Below are 22,743 nucleotides of genomic sequence, written 5' to 3'. Positions count from 1 at the left end.
ACAGATGATCATTTGTCCCCTGCTTTTCATTTTGTAGGAGAAAATCAAGAATGTGTTTACTTGCTGTTTAGATGAACTTGCTCCTCTAGGACTCACAAGTCAAAATGCGAAATCCCTGGGCACATGGGCTTGTCTGTCCTCTTTGCAGCCCCCTCCCAAGGTTCCCGTGACCCCTGCCACACATGTTGCTCTTGGAACCCTCTTCCCATTGAGGACATTTGCCTTCGTTTTTTCCAGGAAACATCATTTCCTTCTGGGAGATTCGCTCTGAAACTGGGACGGTTTACAGCTTCTCAGCCTGGGGTTATAAATCTTGAAAAGTATATAAGGAAGTTTAATTTAAGATGACAGGAAGGCCCTGGTAATTCAAACCCTCATGAACCTGGCTTCAATTAGTTGCTTAACTCAGCTCTGTGTTGTGGCCTATTGTGTGCTCTTCAAAAAAGTCAGTGAATCAATTAAACTTGAAACAAAACAAAAAGACATTTATGAATCTTTTTTTTAAAAGCAGATTTTTTTTCATTCCTAGAGAGAAATAATTGAAGAGAAAGAAATTATTTTTAATTGACTGATTTAGGAGACCAAGAGGGTGTAATATTAAAAGAGTGTGTGTGTGTATATACACACACAAACACACACACACATACACACTTTGCTTACATTCTGTGGTTTTATTCCACTGTTTAAAAAGCTTGACAACCACTCATACTTCTTTTGTTTTAGATGAAACAGCATCTATATAGTTTTGGTTACTTTAGAGTCAAGTAAACATGGCTTTGAATTCTGCCTACCAATTCCTAGTGGCGTGGCATTGGGCACTGCTCAAATACCAATGTTCTGAGCCCTGTTATTGGAATGGTGATAACTTCCTCATTAGGGTGTTAAGAAGACCACATGAAATAATTTATGTATAAACTGCCTCCTTAGCACAACACTTAGAATAAAATAGACACTCAAACCAGCTACTTTCATCTTCCATCTCCCACTTTAAGATCATATCACATGTATAATAAAATATATTGACCCATATTCGAAACCTCAAGTCAACCTCATCACTGTTCCCTCCTTTCTTTCTCTGATCAATTCTGTCCATTACACTTTTTAAAATTAAATATATAGAAGTAATTCGAGGTAATAATATCATCATGTTTAAAAGTAACAGCTTAAGGCTCAGACCTTCCCATGGCCGGTCTAGCTACACAGAGGTAAGCCCTTTAATTATTTTAGGTATTTCCTTTAGTGGTTACTTCCATATAGCTAAATAAAATACTTCTACCACTAGCTTTTATTCATTAATTTGGTCACTATCTTGCGATTCATAATCCCCATCTCTCCCACCCCCATTAATGTAAGTGACAAATATTTATTAAGCACTTTTTATGTTCCAGGCACACTTCTAGCCACTGGAGATATAGCAGAGGACAAAATAGGTTAAAGAACCCTTGCCCTCCTGAAGCTTGTATTCTAGTGATGGGAGACAAACAATAAAAATTTAATTAAAATATGTACCAGTAATTGGACAGCCGATGGTGGAGAAACATAAATCAGAAAGGGGGAAATAAGATGTGTAGGGTCCATATTTCTACAAATTTACATAGCGTTCTGACAGAAGTCCTCACTCAGATGATATTCAGCAAAGGAGTTGAGAGAACTAGCAGCAGGATTGTCTTGTAGCAGAGAGTTTCAGGCTGACAGAAGAACAAGAGCTAAGACCTTGACTTCGGAGCCTGTCTGGTTTATTTCAAGAAGAGGAAATATCCCAGTTGGGCTGGATCAGAGAAAAGGAGGAAGAAGAAGAGCAGGATATAATTCAGAGAAAGAGCAGAGAGACACGAGTGTGACCCTGTTGTCATTATAAGGACTCTGGATTTTATTGCAGGAGAGATGGGAAGCTATTATATGCCATAAAGAGGAACATAAACAGGTATAAAAATCGAGGGGTCACTCTGGCTGCTCTGTTGAGAATAGATTGTAGTGGGGAAAGTGTGAAAGCAAGGAGTAGTGGAGAAACGCTTGGACTCCGGTGAAAGTGGAGAGAGGAAGTTAAATTCTAAGTATATTTGGAAAGTAGTATCAGTACAATTAGCTGACAGATTTGTGGTGGAATCGGTAATCCGCAAGCAGACTCTACATAGTTAGTATTCACTGTTTGGAAGATGGTGTTTCCATTCACTCAAATGGAAAATAAAGTGGGAAGAGCAGGTTTGGTAGGGAGAAGGTCAAATATTCACATATCAACATGTCAATTTTGAAATGTCTACTAGGCATATCTAAGTGGAGATATTAAGGAGGAAACTGGAATTGCAGGAGTTTAAGGAGTAGGTGTAGGCTATAGATAAAAATTCTGGAGATATAACCATATGGAAATTATAAAAAGCTATGAGATTAGACATGATAAAATCACTAAAATCTGTGTATAAATGAAGAGAAGGGGACTGAGGACTAAGCTCAGGAGCCCACCAATGCTTAGAGATCAGGGAGATAGCAGGAAGCAGCCTATAACGTAGGAAAAACACAAAAACCAGGGCTTGTTTTTCTGGAAAGCAAGTCAAGGAAGTGTTCCAGGAGGGAGGGGGAGATCAATGGTAATAATTCATATGTAGCCCCTACTGTGTTTCAGTCACCATTCTGAGTACTTTATACACGCGCTCATTCTTTCAATCCTTACAACAACCCTGTGAAGTAGGTACTATTATTAATCCTAGTTTTCAGATAAGAACACTGAAAATGGAAAGGCCAATATTGGCAACAAAGTTTCATGGTGACTAATCTGTAAATTGAATTCAGGCAATCTGGCTTCCGAGTTTGTGCTTTTGACCATAACCTACCTGCAGGACGTCAGCTGCCTCAAATGGTACACATAAGTAGGATGAGTACTGAGAACTGACCGTGGATTTCGCACTGGAGACTTTGACGAGAGCTATTCCAGTGGAATGGTTGCTGTGATAATTTGATTGGAATCTGTTCAGCAGAAAATAGGAGGGAGGAATTGGAGATAGTAAATATAGACAGGTCTTTCTAGGAGTGCTCCTAACATAGTTAAACTCATTCTTTTTAGTTCGTTTATTGGTTAACTTTGTAACTTTATATAATGAAATAACATTTTTATTTCTTTTTCAATCAATTATAGAATATTTCTTGGCGTTCTATTTTGTAAAACATAGATGTTAGCGCTTCTGTTCATTTCTCCCCCATCCAGTAACAGTTTCCAACCTCTGTCATCTACACTTTTTTTTTAATCAAGATTCATAAGATTTACACTCTATTCTATACACATATTATTCTTCCAAGTTCCTAGTGTATAGATTGATTCCAAAAGTTTTGAAACCAATGAAGTATTTATATAATAGCTATTATAAATATGTTCTGCAGAATCAAGACATATATTCTGATTCTTTCCTATTCAGGGCCTTCCTTGAATGTCTACTGAGAGTTGATACTTGTTTGAATGTTAGTGTAAACTGGCAGATAACTTTAAGAACGGGCCAGGGCCCATTTAATGATGCTTTAGAGGGATCAGTCAAGTAAACTCAGGGACCCCTCTTGCCAGCATCTTTTTCTGGGATTATTCAGTTTTTAGAGTTAAAACTACTTCTTGTTTGTTTGGATGGTGAATTATTGGTTTGTTTATGTCTGGCCATGGAGTGGTCATTGACAGTGATTGACATGAACATTTGATTAATCTCCCTCTTTTCATAGCCCCTTCGTCTTGTCTGCAATTTGCTAGTCCATTTTCTCATCTCAATCTTCTAGACTGAGTCCTCCCTCCATGTGAGTACTAGGACGAGGCTTCCCTTATTATGTGTTCTCCATTAACATTACTCCGTGTTTTTTCACTTCTCCAAGATCTGTTGAAGTCTCGTCCATTGGTGGCCCCTGTCCTCTATCCTGTTATCCTTGATGTTGTGAACTTAAACTTTTATTATTCCTCTATCAACACGTTAGTGCCATCACATTAGGGACACAGGAATAATACATGAGTCTGAGCCTCAGAAGGCGTGGACAGAATCATTCTTGATTCTGATAACTTTTTTTTTTCTTTAACAAAATAAAAATCAATTAACTGAGCTTTGTTTCTCCAGGTAGAAAATGAAAACATCATAATTATACTCTATCTTTCCGAAGGAATTGTGAGAATATAATACATATTTTAAAGTATTAGACTAACTCTTACTGTAGAGAACTTAAGCCTTGCACATTTAGACATAAATATCTGGATAAAAACAAGGGTGAGCCATTTTTTATAGTTTGGTCTCATAACTACCAAATCTTTTTTAAAAATGTGATTTGTATATCATCATAGAGCTGTGATTCAAGGTGACTAATTTGTGATTTATTTCTTTAACATTTTATCACAGGACATTTTGATATCCTGTTTATATACATTTTATGAGCGTTGTCTCTCAAGCGCTAGAAATTATTTAGTTCTATTTGATTTTTAGTATTTATGGGGCACACTCTTCTCAAATAGAGCACTGATAATATAGACTTGAATATTATACCTGCAATTTTATACTGTATGAAATTATTACATATTAATGTTTTCTGCTAAAGACTGTACCTCAAAATTTCAACTTACTGACTTACAAAGGAAAATGCAACTGTCGCAAAAACTATAATAATCATGTCAGTATGACCATTGAAATATTATCCTGTAGTCAGATCTAAATGGAAAACCAAATTCTAATCAGGAGATGATGGGGTGAGCATAGAATTGGATTTAAGCAGCTTACACACTTTTGCAACTGAGATAGTCTGGCCAATGAGACTTTAACCATTGGTCAAGGGTCCTTCTTTATTATAAAACACGCTGTCGACATTTCCCTCCTCATATTCTATTTCTTATGCTTCCACTTCTGATCACCCCTATTCTCTCCCCCTTTCTGATTGACCTCTCGGTCTTGTAAGATGTATAAACAAAATCATCCTTCTCTCTCTGCAAGGCTGTGGGGGACTCTGGACCAAAGCTCACCATCAGAGATGTTTTGAGACTCAGACATCCCTTAGTAATATGAGACTGATTGTATTGATGATTGCGTTTGCTTTGCAGTAAATTGAGAGTAGCCCAATTATAAGGACTCTATAAAATAGACTTTCTCATAGGTCTTCAAACACTTTATAGAGATGCATTTATATAATTATTTTATAAGTAGAATATTTAGAGGTCATTTTCATGAACACGTGTACTAAGAAATAGTTTGTTAACATATTTTGTGCTTCCTACAATACTTTTTAAGTCTTTAGAAGTATTACATAATCCATTTTGTTCACTAATCAGGATAGTCTTTGCCAAAGTTTCTGTTTAAATTTTCAGCTTAACAAAATAGCTTTGTCTACTCGTATTCAGGGTCCAATATTTTTAAGGTGGTTGCATTAAAATGAACTTTTGGAATGGAGCACTGAATGCATTGTGATATAATTTTACTCCATACTGAAAATTGTAAATGGCAAAGCATAGTGTTTTGGAGCTACGTGTAAGTAAAAAAGCATTGTGGAAAATCTAATTTATGGTAACATCGTGAGGGAAATATGAGCGTGGTTTCCCGAGTTCTCCTGTATCTTGAAGTCCTGCGTTCCTCAAAGAGTGTGAGACTTCGATGTGGTAATGTCTTACACAGGCATCTCCCTCTTTAGTTACTGTTTTGAGATCCCACAAAAGCAGACCATGCAGGTGGCCTTATTAACTGTCTGTCAAAATGTAAGATAAGACAGAGGTTAAAATATATTTACATACCATATTTCACTAGTGGGATAATTTATCACAGTAACCTGTCTCACATGCAATCAGGATGATATTTCAGCCACCCAGCTACTAAAAAGAAACACATGTGGATGAAAGCTGAGTTTCTGACTCATTTATGGATTAAGCAATAACTGTTTTCAGTGAAGTCTCAGTAAAACTTAAGTATAGGGACAAAGTATTTTTATCGCATACTCTGATGTGAGTATAGTTGTGGCAAAATGTCTGATGTATTTTTGAAGGAACATATATGGTTTTGAGGTACAAAAGATATTTTTGCAGAAGTAGCTGAACACCTCTCTCTTTTTAGAGCTGTTAGCTTGTCAGTTATCATTTTATAACATTGCACCAGGATCCTACAGAAGGAAAACTCTTTGTACTAAAGGAAGAATTTGGTTTGAAGAATTCTTTAAATCTTAATTCTGAATATATGGCTTCATTCTATCCTTAGAAATCATAGGATGTATAAGGAAATATATTTCAATGTATCTCAATCTCAAAAATTTTAGTGAAGGTGCTTTACTGTCTTCAATGTTTGTTATTGTGGCTAAAAATCCTTAGTTTAAGACTTTCTTCAAATGTATTTAATTATACATCTCTTGGGTAATTTATTCCTAATTTTCTCTCAAGTGATTTTTAGTAAATTTGAAAGGAAATAATTCCTGCCTTCTTAACATTATACCATCTTATAAAAGAAAAGTAAAATTGGGAGGTAACAAATTTCCACTGAAACTTATCCCAAGAAATTTCTTACCTCATATTCTATAACTTGCTCCTTTGTATTCTTCCTTGGTTCCCTGGGAATAGTGCTGTTAACAGAACAAATGTGATGTTATGATTAAGCATGTTTTTCTCTTTCTTTGGGAATCAAGAATACTAAATGTTTGACTGTATAGGGATTCTGTGTAGGAATTTTCACTCTTACGATATGTTTGTGTGACTCCAAGACTGAAGGTAAGTGGACAAGGGAGGAAATAAGGGTAATTCTAAAATAATTTACTATAAATCTCTTAATATAAATGAGGAGTTGGAAAAACTTATATAGTATGAAAAATTGCTCTGACAAACATAATTTATTCAATTATTTTGTGTTAAGTACATCCATTTTTAAAATTACTGTTTATGCCTTATTTTTATGTTTTGATGACCCAATCACTGTGCAGTTGGGCATAGTCAATGAACACCACATGGCTTAATGAAAGAAAGTATTGTTCTAGTGATCCTTTATGTATTACGTCAGAGCCCAGTGTTCTTTTTCTTCAGTGATTCGAAAGTTCAAATGTGACTTTTTAACAAATAAAGATTCAGCTCCCACCATGTGCCAAGAATTATGCTAGATGTGCAGCTGAGATATAGTGATGGTTTTACCTTTCAAACTGCCCATCATCTAATAGAGGAGAGGACCTAGACATTTAAACAGATAGTTCAGTAAGTGCTAACTGATGTAACAGAGTACAAGTTGCTCAGTGACCACAGAGGAAAGAGCCTGTACAAAGGCCCTGTTGAAGGAAATGCCATTTCACATTCAGGAATTATTTGGTCAGGGAGAAAGTGTAAGTAGAAGTGTATTCTGGGTATTTATTGCTTTTTAAAAAAAAAACACTGCAAATACGGTGGCACAAATCAATAGCAATTTTATTATACTCATGAATTTTGTGAGCCTAGGAATTAGGGCACAGCAGAGATGGCTTATCCGTACTCCACTGTGTCTGAGACTTCTACAGTGAAGAGTGGAATGGCTGGGACATCACAAACTGCTGGGAGGCAAAACATCTGTGGTTGGAGAATCCGCTTCCCTGGTGAATTCTTCACTCATGGGTCTGGCAGCTTAGCTGGAATAGTGACTACATATTGGCCCCACCAGCATGGCAGTCTCAGGGACATTGTGCTTCTAATGTGGTGACCCATTGAAGTAGTGACAAGCCCACCCAGATTCAAGGGGAAGAGTGGGACGAAGATCTCACCTCTTAATGACAGGAGCAGCAAAGAACTCATTGTAGCTCTGTGTTTAAACCGCCACAGGGTATGATGAGATGTAAAACTAGAGAAGTAGGCAGAGGTCAGTTTATGGAGGCTCTGCATGCCATGTCTAGGAGCTGGGACTGCTTTCTTGAGTGTAAACGAAAATTGCTTTGGGAATTTTTTTAGCAGAGAAAAAATGATGGTATTTACAATTTAGAAACAGGACTTTAGTGACAGGGTAAAGAAAAGATGTGCTTTGGGGAGAGAAGTGGGAGGGACACCGCGGCTCTAGTGGCAGAGGAGTGAGCAGTGTAATGTTAATAAACATGAGGGTCTGGCTGGGAAAATGCATTTGGGGGACTGTTTGGAGGTAAGGGCAAAAGAAAATCATAATGTTTCTATTTTGTACTCATTGGATAGTGATGTATTTCAATAAGGAAAAAAATAATAATGCAATAGTGGAAACAGACGAGAAGAAGGAGATGGAGAAAAGGAATTTCAGCTTTGGACTTCATGAATATGCTATCTCAGTGGGACTTCTAGATGGTGGTGTCTAGTGTGTGGCTCTGGAGCCCAGGAGAGGAGTCAGGGCCAGAGATATGGGCCCGGGAACATTGGCTTAGCAATGTTTTATTGCTTAAAACAATAGAAATGGAAGAGATTCCTGGGGAAGACAGTATAAAGCTAGGGGAACACGGGAGGGCCCAGAACAAAACTCTGGAGACCACAAACATTTATGGGTAAAGTGAGTGAACAAGGCAATGTTCCTTTTGTTTGTTTTTCAATATTTTCAGAGTTATGGTAGCTGTTTTGCTACCTTCTTAAAGGCCAGTTTTTTTTCTGATTGAGGAATGCCTCATTTTCTGAGACATTTTATCCTTGTCTTTCAAATTAGTTGTGAAATCTAGAGTACAAATCTAACACAAAACTCTGGTTGAAATATTAAAGTAAATATGTTATATAAGCACGTCAAAACTATATTTTCCACTAATCACTACACATAAGACAAAATATTCATTAAATTCTGTATTTGACACACTTTTTGGATTATGTCCACTGTTGAGAATTATAGGTTCTGGAGGGCCTACCCTGTGTGTGTTGCTTTGGGAATGGTGGTTCTTAGATGTCCTACTGGGACAATTTCTGATAATTCCTTATAGGATTGGGACCTACAGGGATTTATATTTTTGAGTTCAGGAAACAAGAAGAGTGTATAGTATCCAGGGACGTTTGAGGGAGAATAGGACTTAATTTTATTTCATTTCAATAAATCATGGTTGCAACATAGTTATAAGCCTGGAGACTGAGGGCCAGAGTTTAAAAGCATAACCACCGTCCTGAGAGAGAGGTCCATATTTATGAGTTTAGAGTAAAAACACAGTTACATGAAAAGTGATAGGTGAGAACCAGAGGATGCGGTGTTCAGAAGACTACCAAGCACAGGAGGACAGGGTAATTGTAGGGATTGAGGAAAATAGGAAGTTATGTTGTACCGAATTCACCAGAATGTTTATAGACCGTCCTGTGGAGGCTTAGTGCATCCAGGGACTCTGAAATGTACGTCTGAATCCCACTGAATTTTCTTTTAACTGTTACAGCATTTATCTGTACCAGACATCCTTCTAAGTGATTTACAATTTAATCTTCATAAAAACCGTGAGGTAGCTAAAGTTGTCATCCTCATTTAATTGATGAGGACACAGGCACAGAGATCGGCAGAGCTGGGATTCAGGCGGAACAGTCTGGCTCTAGATTCTGCGCTGTTAACCAATATGCCAGATCTTTACTACTGGCATTTCAATTTCATATTTCACAGAAAATAAAATTTTAATGTACCACTTTTCACACACCTCCCTAATATTTTTGTTTCTCCTTCCAAGCTTGAAGTAAATTCAACTTTCCAGTAAATATCAAATTATACTTTTTAGGAAGAGTTTTGAGTTAGTATACATGGTTTTAAGAGTTCTACTTCTAAGAGTGAAACAGTAATCCCTTCATGCGTAAACCTAATTTTCCCAAATTAAATTGTTCTGACAAGTGCCAATACATGTAGGCAGTCCATAAAAGTCTTTTTAATGATTCATTAATTGGCTGATTACATCAATGAATATATGCTTATTAGAATAAATGGAACACAAAACTAAATCAGATTTATCAACATTTATGTCTACCTGCCACTTTCAAAACCTTAGGAATGTGAACTCAATTTTTTATTTGCTCATTTATTCAACATCCAAAAGTACTCATGCATCTCACAAGAGAGCCATTAAATAAGATCATAAAGTGATCTTCATCTCGACCATGAAGGTGGGTTTACTCACCTGTGAATATCCCCCTTCCTAGTATTTCCTGTTAGTTCATTCACCCTTTGACTAGCAACGTAACTTAGAAGTGGAGTCTTTATTTTTTCTCTTCATACACTATACCAGGGATATTCAATCTCCTTTTCCTACACTCTGCTTCTATGTAACTATACTCCAGGAGCCATCTTAGATTCTTCTCTTTTCTCGAATTCCTATGTCCATAATTATAATTTCTCTCATTAATCATTTACTTCTATTTTCTGTGTCTCTGCCTTCATTCAGGAACTCATCAAATTTTGCCTAAATCTTAGCAGTGACTTCCTCTTTGGTATCCCAGTTCCAAGGTTGCTAATATATCCTTCCTCCCCTAGTTCCTCCTTTACATATCTAAGAGAAAAATCTCTCTGATTTGAGGATTTGTCATTTATTCTGCAATTAAAGCCTTTTACTATTCCCCACTGCAGTCAGGACAAAGGCTCAATTCCTCAGCAAGTTGCTGTGGCTCTCTGGGGCCTTACCTGGACAAACAGTAGGTGGTAAAAGAGTATTTATGGAATGAATGAATACGAAAAAAAATTTTTTTTAATTATCATAATAATTAAACACAAATTGAGACAATTCAAATGTCAGCATTCTCAAGTGAGATTTTTTTGGAAGAAGCTCGACAGTAACCAATGGAGAAAAGGAATGATAGATTGTGTGAGGCTCAGATATTATGTTTTGATGATTTTTTTAATGATGCATTTGTCTGTATGTCTGGGTCCAATTTGATTTTTGAGGATGATAACTAAGTAATAAGATTATATAATTTTTATTTCTGCATGGAAGTCCACCGCTAGAATAACTACAACACAAATAGAATCTTCTACAAAAGTCCTTTACTGAACCACTCAAATCTTCTTAACAATATTTTGATGAAAACATAAAGAAGAGATGCAAATAAAGTTTACTCTCATTCTAATTCTTTTGATTAATAAGTGTTGCTTGCATCCTAGTGGAGGATTTTGAGGCTACCACAGGGCTCAGCAGAAAAAAGTTGTGTGATTGATTAATTAGTCATGTGCACAATGGGCATGGGAGTGGCCCTGACTAAAATGTTGCTTAAACCTTTAAAAGATAGTGTTTACTTGGAAGATTTTTGAGGAGAGCTGCTTAGATACTAAAATATCTTACTCTTTAAAATTGTTCTATTGCTTATTCCAGATTTCTACTTAAAGTGACCTGTTGAATGAAACTATTTAATAGTATTTATCTGAATGCTGAAGAGTATCTATTGACAGTAGATTTATTTGAGTCTAGAAGAGATTATATTCTGTAGGAAGTGTAAAATTATTATCATAATGTTTTGGAGATATTCATAAATCGACAGGGCAATGAATTAATAGCCAAAGAAGCACTAAAATATTGCAATTTGTAATTAGTTTGCAAGAAAACAATATGGTATCATAAAACACAGCACAGATTATAGAATCTAATAGACCAAAGTTCAAATTCCAAATTCCAGTACTGTTGTTTATAAGATATATAACTTGTACAAATGAGTTAATGTTTAAAAGCTTCAGTTTCATATTTTTCAGCCAGAAATAGAGTATCACCTTCACAAGACTATTGTGAGGAATAAATGAGAAAATAAATGTAAACTGCTTGTCACTTAAGAAGGACACAATGAAGAGAAGTGTCTTTATGTTCCCTCCTTTAATATATTTCTGATAGTCCCATTCTTAAGACAATTTCTCTTTCTTAAAATATGGTGATATACCATCTTTTATCAACCATTATCAACTATTTTTTGATAATACTACCCAGTAAATATCAACGAATTATTTAGTTCTTGAACACGTACTAACCCCATAATAGGAACTGAAAGTGCAAAAATGAACATAATTCCTGTCCTGGTGAACAGGAGACAGACATTAACCCTGATAAATTCCCATATCACCCTAATAATTAGGGAAGAATAAAGACCTGTGTACCAGTGGAGGGTGAAATTAACTCTGGGAGACTTGAGAAATACTTCCACAAGAAAGTGATATTTGAGCGGGATTTTGAAGTAGAAGATTTCATAATGTTGGGAAGAGAAGGAATGACGTGTTTGATGAAGGAAAGCTCGTGAGAAAAGCCATGGACCCACGGGAGAAGAGGCCACAGGCAAGGGGCAGAGGGGTGGTGGCAGTGGAGAACATGGGGTGGAGGATGTGCAGAGGAGGTGAAGCTATAGGAGTCTGAGGAGACATACTGAAGCACTCTATAAACCAAATCACAGAGCTTGGATTTTACCCTACAGGCAATGGGGAGTCAACAGCAATTTCAAAGGAGATTGACATCCATTCTTTCTTGGGAAAGTTAATTCTGCTGACTGTGATAAGAATGATTTGATTTGCCTGTAAATAAAAATGGACTGATAGCAAAGAGACTGGTGAAGAGATACTATTCGAGTCCCTGAGAGAAATGACATGGGGGTGAAAAAGGAGTGGGTAATGGTCAAGACAATTCCATGCTGTTCAATGGAGAAAATGTTAGTGACGCTCAATTTAGATAACGATGTTAAAGAGAGACAGGGTGATTTGAAGGAAGGATAATGAGTTAAATTTTGAACATTTTTGGAATATCTGGGAGAAATCTAGGTGATAGGTCCAGGTAGAATATTTAGGAGATATCAAGGAGATATTTAGAAAAGAGACTCTGAGTTTAGGATTGAGGTTTGAGTATAAAATATAGATTTGATATAAACAGAATGGAGGAATAGATTAGCTGATGCCTAAGATTATAGTTTTGGAAAATTTCATGGTCATGCTACAAAAGTCAGGGGGTGGGGATAGTGAGCAGACCTATATTTGGGAAGTAGGAGGAGTAGCTGGAGAGATAGCTGTTGTGTTAAGAAAGCTAAGTGAGATGAGGATTTCCAGAAGAAGGAGGGTGTCAACAGTATTTAAAGCAGCAGCAGGACAGAAGGTGAGGCATGGCTTGAGATGGTTAGATTATGCTCTTTGACTTTGGATACTAACATGTTTTTTTTCCTACAAGGTTGGACATTTGTGGATATTCTGTAGAGCACAGTTTCTTCAATTTTGTTATGCATAAGAATCCTGTTAAAATGCAGATTCTTTTCAGTAGGTCTGGGATGAGATCTAAGATTCAGTATTTCTAACAAGTCCCAGGTGATGCCAATTTTGTTGATCTACAACAAAGTTGTAGATCAACACTGCGTAGCGAGGATCTGATGGTTCATCAAGATGGGTAATCACAATTCAGGATCTGTTTACTTTGAGATTTCTTTCCTTATAATAAATGGATATTATACTTCCACATGGGGATTGAACCTGCACTAGAAAGTTCTGGCAGTTTTGATCCTTCTGTGTATTGAACACCAGATGAGTTTCATCTTTTTTTTTTTTAATTAACTGTCTCTAGTCTCCTCCTTTTCCCTTACATGTTAGAGGAAATAAGAAGCATTCTCTTGATATTTCACTTTATCAGATAGTTGAACAGATACTTCCTTTAGTAAAATTTTGTCTCTGATATTTTTGCCACCCATAAGCTAGAAGGAGTCTCATTTTACAACATTTCAAGAAAAAAATATGCAGTCCTCAATCCAGATGTCTGAAAATCCTTAGTGGACTGGTGATCTGGCTCTATTTATCTACCTCCACTTGCCTCAGAGCTGTGTCTACATGTCCCCTGTGTCTGTTTTACTAATAAATTGCATTAGCTGTACCTCTCACCTGCTTTGTCACTAGTCTGTTGGTAAATCTGAAACTTGGGAAAGGGTATTAACAAGCACTGTGGGAAAAAAATACTTTGCTGCTGCATAGGGAGGCAAAACCAGATAAAAAATTAAGGAAAAAAAAGGAAGCTAGAGGCAAGCTGGGGCTTGAGTTAGTGTGATAAACGTGCAAATTGAAGGAGAACATAGATGCAAATGGATTTGTAGAGGCTGAATCAGCATGACAGGGTATTGATTGCACATGTACAATTATTAAAAGGAAAAAGGAAAGAGTCAACTATTAAGGTTTAAGCCCACAGGGCTAAAGAAAATGTTGACCCTATGAATAGAAATCAAGAAATTAAAGGAAGGATCTGATTAGAACTTGGGGCATAAAAGAAGGAAAATGGTGAGTTTAATGTGGTAATTGATTTCGAAGATCATGGAAATGGACAAGGCTTTTATTCAGTGTTGATGGCTGGGAGTATGATGTGGACATTAATTCTAGTTTCTAGTAGATTTTACTTGAAATCTTAGATAAGAAACAAACTACTAAGTGAAAGAATGCACACAAGTGTTTGAGGACAAAGGACATACGAAAAAGCATGCCTTTAAGAGATGGTGATGGAAGAGGGCCCAGTGATGGAAAGAAAATGGACAAGAATGATGGTGGGTAAATCAAATGAGCTTATTGGTATGACAGTCCATGAAAGAAAGGAACCAATATGGTGAAATACAAAGGTGTTAGAGTATGGTGAGAATTGAATAAAACTCTTGTGTCCTTCAAAAAACAGTTTCACAAGTGCAAGGGAAGCAGAGCAGAAGCCAGGGTTCAAGGGACTGAAGTCTGAGGGCTTGGTACAAAAATACAAGCAACAAGTCCAGTATTCTCTTGTAATAAATTAGAAAGCACACGTGGGCCATAAAACCAAATTGATTTTGGCCAAGTCAGTTAACCCCTCTAGATTTTGTTGTTGGTTTTCCACTTCTATACTAGAAATTATGGTACTTCTTTAAAATCATGGAGGAAAAACCAATTAGGTGGTTCCATTCTCTGAAGGAAAGTACATTGTTTTATTGTCATCTCTCCTGCTAACATTTGTGTTCAATTTAGAGAGCATAGGATAAGACCTAGTGGTAAACCTTTAGAAAGTTCTCTTACTCTTGGGTTAACAAAGTAGACTCAGAAGTTCACAAAAGATTTTTTTTCACTTTGGGTGCTTTTATATTTAAGTTTTAATTTTAAATTAATATCTCTTTTCACTGAAACACTTCGGTTTTTATTTTTAAATTATTCTCTATTATTATTGTTACTGAAGTAATTTGGTCAGTCATGGCCAGTTGACTCAGTGCCCAGTGTAGTTAGAATACAGAATGCACTGTATGCAAATATATTTCATAGCAAATGTGAGAAACAAGTGCTCTGTGAATCTGAAAAGCTCCCTAGATATTAGCAGTTATTCCTGTCGAACTAGGCAGTTTTAACGACCTGCATGCTCCCACCACAGACAGGCCTGGTGGAGTAAGACTTACCTTAGGAAACATGTCGTCATCCTCAGAAATCCTTCCCTTGATTGAAATACCCTCTGCTTGGCAGCAAAGCGACTGGATCAAGTGCAGCAGGGCTCCAAGCGACCCTTCCGCTCTGATTCCAGCACCCCATGTTGTTCCTGTTTCCTTGGAGGCCTGGGAAACTGTGCCTGCACAACTGGTTCATGTAGAGCCATCACAGTTCACCTGAAAAGTGACTCCACTCAGGCCTCAACCATGGCCATCCCAGGCCGTGTGGACATGGTTTAGGTCTACTGGGTCTCACTATGTCCTTCAGAACACCAATTTCAGAACCCTTAGGGAATTCAGAAATCAGTTTAACTTAAAGTACAAATTTTCATTTTGTTCCTAAAGTATTCACACCTCTTCAAAACTTGGTTTAAATAATGCTTTCTTGTGTCTTTGATCAAAAATTTTGATTTTAAAATCATTAAGAGTTTTTATGCAAGAATATTCAGAAGTTGTCATCAGTAGCTGTTCAGTTTATTTTTGAAGAATTTAACTCCACTTTAATCTCAGCTTTTGCATAGATCTGTCTTTAGAAAAACATCTTGTATTGTTTCCTTCTTAGAACATTCTCTCTAGGACTAGAGATCAACAGCATAAATTATTGGACAGAAACCAGATATTTTAATCACTTGGTTTTCAAAATAATATTTAGGCTAAAACAGCAAATTAGAAGAGTTTATTAACAAAAATAATAATTCGTTTCCGACTCTTTTTTTCATTTTAACCTTTTTGAGATAGAGATCTTTCTATCATGTAAGTCTAACATTAGCTTTCCTGAAGTTTTCTTGGTCATTTACAAAGGTTGAATTTTTTTATAAGATGAAATATTACTACTTAAAATAATATTATTAATACTACACAACCATTATTTTAAAGTCAATGGTGACACACTATTTCAAGGGGTGCACTGCATTATTTCATAGTGTGTTCATAATCAAAGGCCATGGTATATATGTTGCATATCATAATTTTCTAATTAATTTATTCTTTACACATGTTCCAGTTGCATTTCATTTAAACTCATAGTTTTCTTGTAAGTTTGTGCTTTCTTTCCATGTTCAAAGAATCTCTTTAATTCAATTTCTCTGTTTCTCCTCATACAGTCTGGCAGCCAGATATGCAACTCAATCTAATCACAGTGGAATTGCAACCAGTCAAAAAAAGCCTACTAGGTCAGTTAATATCTCTAATTTATTGCTTGTTAGTGATAATAAGTAAATACCCAGTAATATTTTGTCCTATCATTCTAAATTTTTTCAAAAACTGCATACTTCTGGATGAAAAGTTTAGACTACCGAATTCTTCCAAGTGGATTTCTATACGCCTTCTCGGGAATGAGCATGTTTGTGTGAGATCATTAAATGGCTTTGGGTTCTTCTATTTTAGTTTTGTTATACATAGTGCTATGATTGGGCTGAAGTCTAGGTTCTAGGCTTAGAGAAAGTCAAGAAAAAAATTACTTTGAAGGCCCCATTCTTTCCAGGTCACAGAAAGTTGTACAACAACATTATAATTGCTTTTTGAGATGGGCATGCATTAGATTTTGCACATTTTGAAGCAGAATTGAGAAACATAGGCAGATTTTCGTGGGGAAGTTAGCACCAGTTCAGCCTGGATTGTTCTTCTATCTATAATAGTTTAAATTTTTGATTCTTTATGACGTATGTATTTTAAAGACAGTCTTTTATAATAAATGACAGTGCATTATGCACTGTTTGGACAATACTGGTATATAAAAATGTGTGCAAAGTGTTTGATATTTTTTTAAATGTTAGGCTGCTGAAAGCCTGATGGTACAGCTGAGTGAAGCCACAGCAAATGTGTTTTGCACCCCTGATTCTTATGTGATTATATGTGCCATCTCACTCAGTGGATATGTACCTCAGTGGTGGTTGACTAGTCACTGCTCTCATGAAGTATCATGTTATATGCAATGTTTATGTGCATGTGTTATATGCCAAGAACTGCTTAGGATGCCTTGACTTGAGGTACATGCTTTTCTCCTTGCTTTGGTGTTATAAGCTATGTTCATTTCCATGGTAATTAAAATGATTTTGGAAAGACAAATTAAAAGAGTACTTAATTAAAAATTAGAAGAAATGATATAAATTAGGATGCGCAAAGAACAGTGACCTGCTGTGTACAGTAAGCATTTTTTATTACCACTTCTAAGACTTAAGCATGTAAAATATATTTTAAGTACTTTGATTTAATAGAATTTCTCTCTCTCTCTCTTTTTTTTTTGGCTTCATTCGCATTTCTCTTTTTATTATGTTGATGAACGATCTGGAGCTCTGGCTGCCTGTCAGGGTAATGAGAAGAGCAAATGGATTTTTTAATTTGTTTTAATTTGTTCTTCTGAGAACTAAAGATCACTTGGCTTCATGGATCACAGTAAAGATTAAAATGCATTTTAATTGCTTTCTAGAAACAGGTCAAGTTTCATTACAAGCAGGGCAAATTTTGTGACAAAATTTGTTTACACATGTGAGTTTGGAATGAACTTTTTAAGCGTATGGCTGAGTCTACAGGAATAGTTCTCAGATTTATTATGATTGGAACATTTGGCCAAATTAATTAGTTGAATTCTTTCTGTAGAATGCAATCACTGGTACTCAAAATTCCTAGTGTCTGGTTATTGTGCTATACTTACAAACTCTGTAGATTTATTTGAGCACAAGTTAAATGCTGGAATCATTTGGAAAAGATTCTAATCTTGTGCATTACACAACCTCTAATTAGCAAAATAGCTGAAGAAACTATTATCCATATGTATTTAGACTTCAAAATACAGTCAACATTTTGAAACTATTCACTATTCCAAGAAATCAACACTTCTGTTTTTAAGCTGGTATTTGTATTTTCCTGACGTTCATTCCATTTTGCAATACCTGTTACTATTAAAAAAGTATTTATAGTATTTAAGAATTCATTATTTCCTAATCATCTATGGAAATAATATATCAAGTAGTATTATAAAGGTGAGTTAAAATTTGAATATTGTAACCCCTGATTGTGGAATTGTGATATATTGGGCACCAATATAACAGATATAAACTTCTTTTATTTAAAAAACTTTGTGAAATAGAACAGTGAAAAATTCAGCACATGTTTATAAGTTCTGGATGGTTTTTGTTGTTTTTCTTTTAAAATAGAAATCATCAGAGCAGTACCCAGTGATGTTCACATGGGGGCAGCAAATACTAGCAAAGATGCTGACAACCTTTACTATCACGTTTTTAAATATGTCTTAGAATGCCAGTATTAGTTCTTAATTTCTAATTTATGTTTATTGAGTTTATTATATATATACAATATATGTTAGTAGTTTAAAATAAAATATAGTAATTGCACATTTTAGGCACAATTCATGGAATAATTGATACTTGACATTTTGATATGGAAACTTTAAACAGTGAAATAAATAATCCAAACTGATATTTAATTATAGTCCAAATAAAAATAACTGCAAATCATAACTTCCTGTCAAACTTCTCCTAATGTATATATCTCTCATGTCCTGTCCTTCGTACACAAAGAGTAGCTGAAGCTACTGTCACTATAGGTATATCTTAAATTGTCATGCTGCTAGCAGCGATGTTCGTCCTCTGAGACCTTCATCCTTTCTTGTCATATCACTTCTGTGATCAGTGGGCCACACTTGTGAGATAATGAGCCAAAGTCTAGGTGCTTACTTTTGGCAAGAGAATGAAAGTTTTTATGTCCGGCAGGTCAGTCAAATACGAATTAACCCATGACCTTGGTCTCCACCCCATGTCTTAAAGAAGCTAGCTAGCTTAGAGATTCAACAAGCATTTGTTGTTGGCAATTTGTTCAGTAACTTTCTTATTATTATTACTAATGTACAAGTTGATTTAGGATACAGCTACCAAAGATAAAGCCAATGTTCCATACATTGAAAAGAACAACTTAACACCTGCAGGTGGCTGATTAATACCCTGAGAACATCAGACAGTTAAAAGTCATTATTTCCCTTGCTTTTCATGTAATTGTTACAGTATTTTTAAGTCAAGTCAAAGCTTTTTTCATCAGGGGTGTGCTAAATGTGACTTTCTTAGTTAAAAGTTACTTTATTTCTGATTTTTCTACATTATTAATATACTTTTGAGCATACTTATTGAAAAGTGAAAATGATTTTTCTGAAGATTCTTGTACCTTTTGTTTAGCTGGTTATAAATGTTGGTCACTTAAACCAACATTTTCTGCTAAATAGATTTTAGAACATCATACATTGTGATTTTTCCCATCAACTCTTCCCTGCTTGGAACCTCCTGCTCCCTATCTTTTCGTAATGTACAATAATGATGTAATTTTCCTTATACTATTTCAGGCTTCCAGGTCCCTCTAGGGTGCCAGCTGCAGGCAGCAGCAGCAAGGTCCAGGGAGCCTCTAATTTAAATAGGAGAAGTCAGAGCTTTAACAGCATTGACAAAAACAAGCCTCCAAATTATGCAAATGGCAATGAGAAAGGTAAGTGTTCCCTGTCACATCATTATGGCACAAGTCTAACATATGAGTCTCGTAAATTACATGCTAAAGCTAATATTTGTGCAGTGTTACAGCTTTGGGAATGGAAAAGTTAGCAGTGGAGTTTCCTATGTTTTCTAACTGCCTCCTCCTGAATTTTAGCTTTGTTCAGGGCTTTTCTTATCTGAACAACATTTTAAGGAAATAAATTCATTTATTTTAAAGTGGTTAATTATATACCCAATATAAAATCTGTTTCTCAAAAATAGTTCCTCCCTGATGCCTATAAATGGCATTTTCTTTTGTCTTATGTTTTATGAACATTTATCCTGAAATCATAAATCTATATTAAATTTATTGCATCCTTAGCTTTAGTTAACATAAGTGCCATAATTGTTTAGGGCAATCAAGGTTGGAGCATCAAAAACTGAGGCATCATTATGATGGGTATTTAATCTTTGAAAGTAGCAGGACACAAATATTATGACCTTAGTTTTCCCTAAAGAGACAAATTATTCATGTTTGTTTTATTTTCTTGAAAGAGTGCATGATAGAAATATCTAATCACAAAATCATCAAGAAGAAAGGACACTTAGTGAGGTCTGTGTTAAAGCCAGATTATATATTAATTATATGATACACAGTTCTCTGTGATGTGCAACGTGTGCGTTTAAAGAGGTGCTGGCTTGATGCATATCACTGTGGAGCAAGCGAGAGAGTGTGTAGATTACCTCTACACCCGGAGAAACTCAAGAGCCCATACTGTTGTAAGCAGTGTGACTGTGTGAGGGATGAGGGCGCCCTGCTAGATTTTGAGGCAGTATTTTCAAATCAGTAGAACTTTAACTTCTGTTCACAGTATGTAACTCTCCATGCAACAAAACATGAAATTCCAAAGTGACAAATATGCTAAGTAGTAGAACAATTGGCCAATTTGGTTTACTACTTCAACGGCGTAGGAACTTTTTTGCTCCAATTAGATCATTTCAAATTGTCTTATATAGATGGTCTGATTAGACAACTTTGTCTCACTCAAACAAGAATTGACAGGGGTAATCTATGAATTAGACACTTCTGTGATAATTTCCCACGCATTAAAACAAAGTGGACAGACCGTGACTCCATGGAAGCAGAGCAGCGTGTCTTGATCCCTGTAACGTTCCCAGTTCTGGAGTTGAATGGAAAAAGAAGAAAATAGTGTGTATTGGGAAGCTAGGAGTTTATCTTTACAATAAAGAATAAAACCTGTGATTTAAGAACCTAAGAACTATTACTAAAGACTTACACTTTTCCTGGGAGAAAGGAGACAATATTTTCTCATCAGAAAAACATTCTACCTCGTTTTGTGACTTTCCTAGAAAGTGTCATACAGGGCCTGTATGTCCTATGAAATTCTAAGGGAACCTGTTTAGACAAAGAGATGTGTTGAATGGACTGCTCCAGTGTCCACCTTAGCTGTGTAATACTACAGTTATATAATATTTTTACAAGAAATTACTATAACATTGGCAGAGACTCAGAAATGCTTTAGATAACCTAACACCTTGACATCATCATGTATCTGAATTTTTCTGTCATGTGAAATACTTTTCTTTATTTCTGGTGTCTAAAAGTAAAAATGCAAAGGCAGACAAGCATTCACATTTTTCCATAGCCATTCAACCCCTCTTATGTATGTCTAGGAAGTAGTGCAAAATTAAAATGTAGCAATATTTAACATAACCACAAGGTGGAGACAGATGACATACATTATGAGGTTTTTGACCATAAAAAGCAAATTTCCTTAGGCCCATAACTACAGTCAAAGACAAGAGTTTTCATGGTGAATTAGCCATTACTTTCAATTCCAACTAACTAAAACTTCCAAAACATTTAAAGTGTGTGATCTCACATTCACAAATATTTATAATACATCAAATGTAGGTATTAAACGTCTGTAAACTGCCAATAATATACATAAATTGCATCATTTGATATAATACAGCCAATCTGGAATTTGTTTTATATGCTACATAACATTTTCTATTAGCATGGAGTTACAACTTTATGTCAATACAGCCGATATCAGTGTTTCTAAATTAATCATTGTGTCATGCTAGTTTATATTTCTGAAACATTTTTTAAATTATAAGAGCAAACAAAACAATAACAAACATCACATGTGAAACTATTTTATAATTTGTTTTTTTAGACTATTCCAGTCATACATCTTTTTTGATAAGACTGTTTTATTTAACCTTTTTGACATGGAGATTTGTAATGGTGGAATAACATATAAAAATATAAAAATTATTCCATTTGCTGACAAGTTGATCTGTCTCACAAACTAGTTTGCATACATATCCTGGGCATGACCAAATAAGGTGAAAATTAAACAAGACTTTTCAAAGGTTATAGTCTTATAATGACAGAAATCAGAAAGTACTAACTTGAATAGTCTAGTTCTAATTGCTACTCCTTTTTAGTTATTAGAAATTGTAACATTTAAACTTAATAAATTAAGATATTTTACTTGAAGGATTAACCAATTAAATTATCTGTAATGTGCTCTCTGAATGCTTCCAAATGGAAATGTACTTCCTACTTTCTTTAACAAGTCTTAGGTGATGAGTTATATGAATCAATTGAAGAATTTCTAGAATTTGTAATAGATAGTAAAGATTTGCTCACAATTAAGACAATTTCACTTCCCTACTAAAAAACACACTGTTGAAAGCACAGTAGCTTTTCACGTGCATGGGATTGTAAAAATACCTTATTTGCAAATTGTGTGACTTATCTAATGAAAGGAAATCAGTAGGGAATCACAAACTGCACTTCAAAAGATCCATGTTAGTGTCATTTTAATAATCATGCAATTCAAAAAACAGTGTTCTCGTTCCACCAAATGAATTAAAATGTCAGTGAACATGGTCATAGATTATCACTTGCAGAGAGGCTGAGATAGAAATGTTGTTACAGTGAAAAGCAATCCATCCTGCCATTCT

General features: G+C 35.5%; 1 protein-coding gene across 3 annotated transcripts in view; it reads left to right on the top strand.

The window, feature by feature from the left end:
- Positions 1-22,743, top strand: part of NAV3 (neuron navigator 3) — a 558,397-nt gene that overhangs the window by 351,008 nt on the left and 184,646 nt on the right. For 2 of the 3 annotated variants that reach the window (XM_058568736.1, XM_058568735.1), the window contains exons 6-7: positions 16,372-16,440; positions 19,620-19,759. In XM_058568736.1, the coding sequence (XP_058424719.1) occupies positions 16,372-16,440; positions 19,620-19,759 (209 nt within the window). The remainder of the gene's footprint in view (positions 1-16,371; positions 16,441-19,619; positions 19,760-22,743) is intronic. The other variant, XM_058568737.1, reaches the window with a different exon arrangement.

The sequence above is a fragment of the Diceros bicornis genome, chromosome 25, assembly GCF_020826845.1.
Source record: "Diceros bicornis minor isolate mBicDic1 chromosome 25, mDicBic1.mat.cur, whole genome shotgun sequence".
Classification (NCBI taxonomy): Eukaryota; Metazoa; Chordata; class Mammalia; order Perissodactyla; family Rhinocerotidae; genus Diceros; species Diceros bicornis.
Note: the sequence above shows the minus strand (reverse complement) of the source record. Positions and strands in the feature narration are given on the sequence as shown.